The sequence below is a fragment of the Vicia villosa genome, linkage group LG1 (assembly GCF_029867415.1).
Source record: "Vicia villosa cultivar HV-30 ecotype Madison, WI linkage group LG1, Vvil1.0, whole genome shotgun sequence".
NCBI classification, from domain to species: domain Eukaryota; kingdom Viridiplantae; phylum Streptophyta; class Magnoliopsida; order Fabales; family Fabaceae; genus Vicia; species Vicia villosa.
The window spans coordinates 239,270,461-239,281,405 of record NC_081180.1 but is presented as its reverse complement, the minus strand read 5'-3'; the positions used below and the strand labels follow the sequence as shown (position 1 = coordinate 239,281,405).

At 39.7% G+C, this 10,945-nt stretch overlaps 1 protein-coding gene across 1 annotated transcript; it reads left to right on the top strand.

The window, feature by feature from the left end:
• Positions 1 to 4,486: 4,486 nt before the first annotated feature.
• Positions 4,487 to 9,319, top strand: LOC131645012 (E3 ubiquitin-protein ligase CSU1-like). The gene is made up of 2 exons (XM_058915673.1): positions 4,487 to 4,830; positions 8,473 to 9,319. Exons 1-2 carry the CDS (start codon positions 4,592 to 4,594, stop codon positions 9,146 to 9,148), a joined length of 915 nt encoding a protein of 304 aa, XP_058771656.1. The 5' UTR covers positions 4,487 to 4,591; the 3' UTR covers positions 9,149 to 9,319.
• Positions 9,320 to 10,945: the final 1,626 nt, after the last annotated feature.

The following is a 10,945-nucleotide window of genomic DNA, read 5'->3' as shown; positions in this document are numbered from 1 at the left end:
CAAACTCGTGCTCCAGCTCATCATACTTGGTCTGCAGAGCATCATAGTCCTTCTGAGGGCAGACCCTTTGGGCATTGAGGGCCAAGGCCAGGGCGGCCACCCTCATCATCCCTTCAAGATCCTCGGACAAGTCCTTATCCCGGGCCGCCCGATCACGCCTGACTATATGCCTCACCTCCTCGCGCTCCAGCAGCACATTCCTCTTGGAGAAGATCCCCCTGTGCAGAGTACATGAGGGCAGCACAATGTCCTCCTCGGACGGGTTGTCATTGATAAGGGGGCGGAGTTCGGGAGTCCCCTCGTTCTTTTGTTTTTTCCCGGCCGGAGAACTTCCCGAAGTCGTCCCAACCGACGAAGGGGAGCCACTGTCAGGCGCACCCGCAGCAGCCGCCTTGACCTCCTCGACCCGCGATCGCTTCACGGCCAGCTTGATGGGCCCCTTGTTCTTTGCCCTCATCTTCACAATCTTGTCATGCAGGTCGGCCATTTTTCCTGCAAAATAAAGAGTTAGAACCGAAAGGATATTATTCGAACAAGAAATAGTTATCTCACCTAATAAAATTATCGCATCCCCGTAACTCCCACACTCGAGGATGACTTTTGTGTTGATATGCCGAGGCTCCAGCATAGGGCCTCCATCTTCCTCGACTAAGGGATCCCCGTTGGGATAGGTACATACTGCCGGTCTAAATCCGTCCACGAAAGAAGCGAGCCGCTGATACCCCCCCGTATCGCGCTCATTGAGATCCTCGTCCCGGAAGATGTAATAGTCGGTCCCATGCTCGAAATGGTCAGGCTGCCACTCTAACGGGAACCGAGCAGCTGGGCCCACTCTCCTCACCCCATCCTTAATATACTCGCGTTCCTCGAACAAATGATTCTCGGCATCAGGAGTGAGCGGCTTAATTATAAAATACCGACTCTTGAAATGCTTGATAGAGTCCTGGTAAATGGCGAACAGCTTCTTCGGCTGCTTAAAGGACACCCAACTCCACTTGCCGTCCGGATCGCGCAACCTCTGCAAATGAAACACTCTGAAGAAAAGAGGCAGGGTCGCTTCGACCTCCAAGTACCCGCATACGACCTCAAAGGCCCTTAAGAACGCTAAAGCGTTGGGATGAAGCTGGGACGGGAACAGGCGCAACCAACTGAAGACACTCCGTTGCAAATGAGTGAAGGGGAGACGGAGACCAGCCTCCTTAAAGACGAACTCATACATTGCGAAACGGGGACCGGGGAATTGCGAGCAGATCCTCTGATGAGATTTAGGCACAAAGGCGCCCCAAGAAGGCTCCTCGTCTTGGTCAAGGTCCTCGATGACGTTAAAGGCTTCCTTGGGACGACTCGTGAAGCGCGACGCAATCGTCCTCGGAGCAACGGCCACCCATTCCTCAAGTTTCCTCGGGGAAGTCTCGACGACGGGAAAACCCTCGTCCTGCGAGCAACCAACAACTTCATCCCCGTCTGATATGTCGAAGGCGACATCGTCTTTGTTCTCGTCGGCCATTTACCTGAAAAGCAGAGGAAACAGTGAATTCGACTGGTCAAATCCACCCTTCCACCGCAAGTCAAGTGAAAGGGCGAGGAAAAGAGACGAGGAGAGAATTCCACCCCCTCGGACACCGACGAGCCAAATTAGAAGCACCCGCAAAGTAAAGCCGCCACGTACGGCGATGGACGGCAGGTGCATCTAGCTCCCCGGCAAACTCACACCCTAACTGAGGCATGCCGTCTCCTTCGCTCGTCTCACGCAAATTGTTCACTATTAAATCTAAAGCATGGACTTCTAATTCAACTATTCCTGTCCCGCTCACTCAAATCTTACTCGGCAAACACATGAAAGAAATAACGATCTCCTACGACTACTCGGCAAACTCATGAAGCTTGCTCGACGCACTCATCAATCCTGCCCGCCGCACTCGAAGCTAAAACATAAAACTTAAATGAAAGCAAGGAGGAGACGAGGAACTTACTTGAAGTAGCAGAAGAAAGAAGTGCGAGACGAAGAGGAGAGTTGTGAGCGAGTCTTGTAAGTTTGCAAAACGTTAAGTGACAAATGAATGGTCTTCTCGCTCTTTATATAGGGAAAGGAGGCCAAAGGGTGTCATGATAGCCTAGGCAGCCTAGGAGACGCCATCATTGATTACACCCCCAAGGCAGCTCCATCCACGAAAGGGTGCCACGTCACGAAACAACTTTGGAAACCCAAACGGCGCAGTCTGCATTTATGCCCAAAAACGGCGCTGCAATGATGACAGTCTCCAAAACTGCCACCTGTCAGCCACACTCTGACAAGCAGCAACCAAGCATGTCAAGAGGAAACCAAGGGACAGCCGTCTCCTCGACGGGTCTTCGAGGACACCATCCGACCACCCTTGGCTCTTATCCCCAGCAGCAACCTTTTCCCTCGCAGACTTAGTCGTACGACGAGGTCCTAATTGACGACCAACATTCGTGCTCTTGCTCGGCCAGCCTCTTGGCTAAAGTCATCACTCTCACAAGACTAATGACTTGGGGGGCTCCTGTTCTGGCCTGGGCCGAGCAGCCCCAGCTCCTCTCACTAGCCGAGCAGGCCCAATTCATTGGGCCCATTTACTGGGTGACCGTCAAGGAGTTATCCACGCGCGAAGACCACGCGTCACGCAGCGGGGGATTCGGTCAACCACCTCCGAACCCTACGCTATGATCATCCAGAACGTGGGTCACCTGCTGACTCAGCCCTAGCACAAGGACGTTCTGGCAGTTTCCTAGCACGTGGGCCTCCAATTAGATTCGGCCCAATTAGGAAACCTTGGCCCAACGCTGGGGGCTATAAATACCCTCTCTCACCAGAGGGTCAGGTATTCTATTCTATTCACTCTCAACCCTCATTCTCTGATAGCTACTAACTTAAGCATCGGAGAACCTTGCAGGTACCCCCCCATCTTGCTCTCCAAGCCAGATTCTGCTGCCTTGACGATTCTTCTGATCAGGTACGATCAAATAGGAATTAGGGAAGATAAGAAGAACACAAGAATTGATTATAATTGCTATTCTTTTACTTTCTCTTAAAACAAGATTACAAGTTTACAAGAATAACAAATAACCTCTCTCACCCTAAATTAGGATTTGCAACTTAGCAATGATGAGAGACTAGTATGCTATTTATAATAAAACCTAACATACTAACTAATGGGTTTTTTCCACAAGGCCCATTATACAAGCCAACTTAATAAACAAGCTAACTTTATAAATTAGGGTTTAAAAACTAAAACCTAATTTAACATGCTAACCCCCTATCATCTTCGACACAAGCATGTGAACAACCTTCGACTTCATGCTTAATCCTGTCGAACCAAGAAGCTACCCTTCGACTATACTAGAGTTCGATCCAATATCTCACAATTTAAAATATTATTATTAATCTAAAGAGAAAAATACAAATGCTAAGCAAGTGGATGATAATACAACAAAGGAACTGTCACTGATAACTAAAAAATTAGTCCAGATAGCATCTTTGTTCTAAACTCTTGCACCTTATAATTTATATTCCTCGAAAGTGGACAATATTGACAAAGTTGTAAGTTCTAACACAATTTCTTATAACAATTAAAACTCAAAACATGTAATAGTTTCACTATTCTTATAATGTCAAACATGTATGATAGATAATTATGAATGAAAGCTGTCAGGTTTCAACAAAATGATAATGTCTGTTAAATAGTTATGAATGGAAGCCGTAAAGTTTCAATACAATGATAATGCAGTCTCAGAAAAATTTGGAGAAACATTTTCGAATTAACCTCCAAAAAATTCAGAGATGCATCTCCGAACTAACTTTTGGTAAAAAATGAGATTTGGTGCATTCGGAGATATATTTCTAAAAACAAATGACATTTTTGACATTTCGCCAAGGGCCTTGGAAAAGGTATAAGAGTGCAAAGAGAAATTTGAGGATTTAAGATGTCATCCCCAAAATTATTTGGGACACTCCCCATTTTTGCTTAATTCTCATATTGCCTATGAACAAATTCGGGGGTGGTAAGAACGAAAATTTTGGTACTTTTTTCAAAATTTCGAGTATGAATTTTTTCAAAAATAAAAATTTTGTATACTTTTGAAAATTTTAGAATTTATGGAAATTTCTTATAAATTTTGAAAATTGCTGTAATTTATTGGAAATTTTGGTAGTGTAAAAAAATATTTTTTTTGTCGAAAATGAACTATCGAATTTTTCGAAATATCCGGTAATATTTTTCGGAAGTTTCGGAAAAATTCTATTATTTTCTTGAAATTTCCGGTAAACACAAAAAAAATTTCAAAAATTTTTGTAAGGGCATAAGAGTAATAGCACTTGTCATTGGGGTGCCAAATATAATTTTTGGGGGCGACATCTTAAATCCTGAAGAAATTCTCAAAAGAAATTAAAAAAAGCCCATGTAAAAGGCCCATTAAACTGAAAAAGCCCATTACCACAAATGAGTCTGGAAAAACCAAAAATCAACACTACCTTTGGGAAACAAATCGAAAATCAATCAAAATCGAAAATCTGAAACTTGAATATCTCAAACCCTAACAATTTTCCGTGTAAAATTGGTGATTGTGGAAAGAAATGCCTCAGAGACATTCGAAGAACAACAACGATCTCGCGTTCTTCACGTACGACGAGAAGCGGAAGCTTGGATATGGAACGCAGAAGGAGAGGTTGGGGAAGGATTCCATCAAACCCTTCGATGCTTGCTCCCTCTGTCTCAAATCGTTAATTGACCCTATGAGCTGCCAAAAAGGTCACCTTTTCTGTAAAGAGTGCATTCTTGAGTGCTTGTTGTCTCAGAAGAAGGATATTCAAAGGTACTCTCGAGATTTTTCTTTTATTTGATAAATTTGAATGTTTAATTTGTGTAGATTGAAATATGTGTGATATATAGTGATTATATGAACAGCAGAACTGATTATAATCAATAAAAAGTAAACTTGTTTGGTTGGAATTGAATTCATAACTTGCTAGCCACTAGATAAACCGACATCTTTGAAAAAAAGGTGAAAAAAGGTGTGTCCGTGGATACCGATACTGTCACTTGTGATTACTTTTAATTAATTTATTTTTTAAAAATTATTATTGATGTAGACGTGTCAGTGTAGGCGTCGTGTTTTCAATGTATGCCTGGCAATCTATTGGAGCTCAAATCTTCGTTATTGTCATGATCAATATTTTGTTCTGACTAAACATTAAACTCGGATGAATCGGTTTCTGGCAGCAGACTTAGAATATAGAACTAGAAGGAAAATAGATGTATGCTGGTAGAAATAACCTTCCTCAAACTGCTTGAAACATGACCATGGAAACAAGGAAAGTAAGATTCAGAAATAGTGCTGGACTAGTGGTTATTGCTCGCAAAACACTGTCCAAGACCAAGAGTATTTTGGGCTTTAATAAGGCAAATTGTATTTCTTGATTTCATATTAATCTAGGAGCGGTCGGTGTTTTTAATTTTGAAGTCATGGTTATCCCTCAGCCTTCTTTACATTGCTTTCTTAAAACTATTGAACATAGGGTGTGTGACAACACTGACACACAATTCCAGTGTCCTACACTTCTACCTATACGCCAAAATATATGCCACAGGCCAATGATAAAAGCGGAAAGATATCCTGTGCTGCTAGACACTTATTTTATGTAAGCTCATCACCAATTTCTTAGAGAAGTCAATTAATGAGCATAAAAAATAGTTACTGAGATGGAACCCCTTTTCAAACAGAACACCAATAATTTTTTGAATAATTCATTTGATATATTTTGATCTACCATCTTTAAAATGAATTAGTGGTTTTAAATGCGTCTAGTGCTGCTCCCATGTTGGTGGTCAAAATTAAAGATTCTCTCTCAGGTCAAGATAAGCCTAGGCATCACGAGGATCAACATTTGTAGCTTTTCTAATAAGTTCCTCACCCTTCTCGGTCTGAAGCATTTCCATTATCGGGTACTCCATCAAAATCCTTCTGAAAGTTTGAGAGTTACACTCCATTTATGTCTTTACTTTGCCTGACAGCTTCAAACACTCCAAATTTTGAATAAGATGATACAGCATACTCCCTCTGTCCCAAATTATAAGAGAAAATTACTTTTTAGATTCATGGAATAATTAATGTATTTGGTCTATATAAAGACCAGATACATTAATTCTTCAATGAATCTAAAAAGTGATTTTCTCTTATAATTTGGGACGGAGGGAGTATGTAATAAGCTTCCTCCCGATCTCTGCTATAGCGTTTTACTTCTCCCATCCTTGATGCAATCTTCCAGCTCCTTCTTGCATTCCCATTCTGTCTTACCACCACCAGATTCTTTCTGAAAAGTTTGTTTCCTTGGAATTTGAATTTCTGTTCAATGCACCCTAATCACAGGGGTTATGCCCCAGTATTTGTATCATTTTTTATATGCTGATTTCTCTTGAGCTGTTCACTTCATTGAGCCCAAAGAAGGTGGCTCCAGAAATGGTAAGAGAATTTGTGCATGTATTCCTTCAATTCTTTGGGCTGGCGCTTGGGCTATTAAAGCCATTATAGAGGCTAATTGAAGAACCGCTTTTTTAGTTTTCCTTTATTAATCTCCTTACTAAAGCCTGCTTAGGCTCAATCTTTAGCTCAACAAACCAGAGTTATGAATCCTAGATAACGGATCGGAGCGGCCGACCAAAAAAATGGGATACCGGGATAACCACTATTTGACTATTTTTTGGACAAATTATGAGTTATAGCTATAAAACGTAAAACTAAATGAGTAACACAATATCCATAAAAGATTTGTAAAATCAAATATCAAAGCACAAAGCTTAATAAAAAACTCTTAATCAAATTCAACAACTCTTAATAAAAAACAGATATGAATAATAACTATTGACTTATTATTACTTTAAAGAAAACAGAGGACAGTGAGAACACAAGAGAGGAAAAAAGAAAAGTTTTAAAGAATAACAAGGAGAGTGAGAGCAAAAAAGAAGAGCGGCAGTGCTGGGATAGAAGGAATCAAACACTGGGAGGGAAGGAATCGAGCACAATGGGGTGGAAGTGATCAAATGATAGAAGATTGGGAACGAGAGTGAGAACACGGTGAAGGTAGTGAAAAGAGCTCTGAGGTTAGGGCTAAACTGTCCGTAATGACACAAAAGTGCTCAAAAGCTAATTTTTTTTAAGGTAAACTAGGTTTTTTCTGGGTTAAAACAGATAGCAGGTTTTAACCAGCTCTGGGCTGGGAAGTGCTCCACTCCTGCAACCCGCGAACACTCCAATAGCACCTTGTTGTAAACTGCGGCGCTATGGGCTTTCAAATAGCGCCTGCCCTCCGCGCCGCTTTCCCGAGATAGTGCCACTGTTCCCTGGGATTGATAACTCTGCAAAAAACAAGCCTATTTTGCAAAGTTTCCATGTGGTGCTTTCTTTTTCCTCTTCTTTTAGAATTGATCGGGAGCACCCAAATCCGATCCATGTTTGTAGTAATTTTTAACCATACTTTTATTATTCCTGACTGAACTCTGGACTACCGAGACTCCATTCCTCTATGAATTATATAGTTAAGACCAAAAATAATTAATTATTTCCTGTGAAGGACATGCAAATCGCCGCATAACGATTACTATGTGGTGGCTCTTGGGGTCGGTGGTAGTGGATCGGTAATTGATCGAGTCCAGTTACTCAAGAGAGACACACTCATTGCTGTTCTAAACGTTGTTTGCTCTACCGGTAATGTCAATATCAAACACATGTGGGTTAGAAACCGGTGGGAGCATGGTCAAGCTATCGTTGGCTTGGATCTCCATTGTTGCATTGGGAACTTCCTGATCTGACAGTTTCAATGACAGATAAAGGATGGTTTGAATCCTTTTTGATCAAGAACTGGTCCTGTCACCTTAGCACTTTGACTTCTTTTTACTTTTTGTCATTGTAACCAAAATTTATTGGCTACTCCATTTCTTCTTCACAAACATTCTTTGTTCCTTCATTTTCTCAACTGAATGCTAAAAGAAATCAATGGATGATTCCATCTCTCGTCAGTCTTTTTGTTTTATGGTAGTACTAGTTAGTCCCTCAAAAGGCCAGCTACCATAACTGAACCAATTTTTCATGAGCTATTCACTTGGCTTTGTTTGGTTTAACTTTCCATTTGATTTAACTTCCTCAACGTTGACATAAACTTTCACACTTTCGACAATTTCCTTATTCCTTAAATAGATTAGGAGCTCTATTAGCTGCCATTGTTTAATTTTTGCAACTTTTCTGTATGATAAACTAAACGAATTTATTACTTCTGTCAAGAGTTTTCTGTTTCGCGTAAATTGTGATAGCTGGTCTAAGTTCTTATGCAGAATATATTCCATTATTTTGTTCAGAACATTTAAATATATGTTGTCCTTATGCATGTGATATTTTTTTGTTTTGTTTTTGTTGTGAACATTAACAATGTTGTTTGTGGTATTTCCATTTGCAATATAACAGGAGGCTTGTGGCACATTCTGCTCAGCAGAAGCAAGAAAAAGAAGAGGAAGAAGAGAAATTAACGTTGCAGAAGGCTAAAGAACTTGATGCATTTGATCAGCAGAATCACGGTGCTGTACCACAATACAGCGATAGAAGCTATAGCCGAGATAAGAATGGTTTCCATGGAGCAAACAGTGTGAAAGTCACTTCCTACGAGGAGGAAGCCCTTAGGACAATGAAGGCATTTTGGCTGCCTTCCGCTACACCAGAAGCTTCTGTTAAAGTAGACGCTCCATCTACCACTACTATCTGTCCAGAAGGCAAGGAGAATCTGAAGTTAAAGACACTTTTCCCTATCCAGTTCACTGAAGATACCAGCGTGCAGAAAAATTCCAACGCCCTTGATAGGAGCTACGTTTGTCCTAGCTGCAAAACCACTCTCACCAACACAATGTCACTTGTTGCCCTCAGTTCATGCGGGCATGTGTTTTGCAAAAAATGTTCCGACAGATTTATGGCGGTCGACAAGGTTTGTCTTGTTTGCAACAAGGCATGTAAAGAGAGACATCTGGTGAATTTGAAGAGGGGAGGTACAGGTTTTGCTGGTCACGATGATAATCTTGAGGCCAAAGATTTCAAGCATTTGGGAAGCGGCTCTGGTTTGGGGCTGGTTAGACCTGCGATGAAAACTTAAAGCGGTATTCGTTTAGAGTGTTGTCGATGATGATATCTAATTCGCGTTAAACTTCTCCTTGTGATGAAATTATGTTGTTAAACGCGGTATACTCATCATCTTCTCTATTGTTTAATGATGTATTTTAGAACTTGTATTTTATATTGGTTTTCTATATTTGTTCAGTTCAAATCACAAGTTCACAATATTCGTTCACAACCTCTTGAACTCAATTATGTCAAAATCAATTATTTTCACCGCATAATCAAACACAAACTTCAGCTATATTATTTCCAAGTAATATTGAATCACTCACAATGATAGTTGAAGGTGAGGTGGTTTTTGTGGTCAATATTCCATGTGAAGGACTTAATGCACGTGGGCTGCTTCAAGAAACAGGCAGGCAAACAGGTTGAAGATCTTATCCACCAACGCAACAGAAAAGACATTCCAACAAAAGAAGTGGAATTATTTCGTTTTCAACTTAAAGTCCTACTTGATTGCTGCACCTGCTTGTGATCAGAGTCTGACTCATTCTCACCATGTGTTTTATCCACTTGAATAATGAAAAACACAAACTTATTTATCTGCATAATTTATTTTATATATTTGAAAAATCACAAAATACAGCTAAGGTTACCCCAGTGGGTGGGTAATGGTGCCTGATGACAGTGTTATTTTATTCTTACACATATTCTCTCTTTTATCATCCATATCGTAATTGTTAATGATAAAATTCATTTTAATTGAGCATTAATTTATACAAAATCAAAATTTTATTAAGTTTAACTCTCATTATATTGCAGTTTATAATAATAGTTTTTATTTTGAAAATATTTAACAAAGAAACCAGTTTAAATCTTCAAAAACGGCTAAATAATAAAAATAATGACAGATATTTTTTTTAAAACTAAAATTTAAAAGTTCATGATTTTATAGAGATTAAAAGAAAATATGTTGAATAACTTTTATGTTTGTTATCCTTTAATATAAGACCATGTTCAAACTTTCACAAATATTAACATAACTTTGTCTACGGGATCTTATATTTAGAAACAGATATAGATATATTATTTTTTTATGATAATGTTTATTATATCTGTATATAGAAAATTATTCTTAGTGCTTTTAAAAATACACTGTTTATTCAGATGTTTTTTAGTCTCGTATTTTAATATGGTATCTAGAGTCTGCTGAGAGACAATCCTTTACTCGGTTGACCTATTGTCATCCAATGAGAATTTTTGGTAAATCCTGTCATTAGGGGTGGAAATAGGCTAGGCTAGGCTAGGCTTTAGAAGGCCTGAGCCTAGCCTACGATAAACTTAAAAGGCCTAAGTCTGGCCTAAGGCCTATCATAGGCTCAGTTTTTTGGCCTGGCCTGGCCTTTTTAAAAGCCTGGCCTGACCTGAAAGCCTATTTAAAAAGCCTGTATCTCATTAAAGTTTTCAATTAATCTATATAACTTAAGAAGTCTTGTAGGTCGGCCTATATATACATATATAAGTGAACCTATTTAGCATTTGTTATATATATATATATATATATATATATATATATATATATATATATATATATATATATATATATATATAGGGTAGCCTATTTAGCTTTTTTTCCCTAATATATATGCATACATGAACCAACTTATTTAACATATTTCTAATATATATGAAAATATAGGCCGGCCTATAAGGCTTCATAGACTTTTTTAATAGCCCAAGTCTGGCCTATTTAATAAAATAGGCTTTTAAAAAAGCCTAAGCCTGACCTCTTTATTAAATAGGCCTGGCCTGGCCTAGGCCTATGTAGACTGGG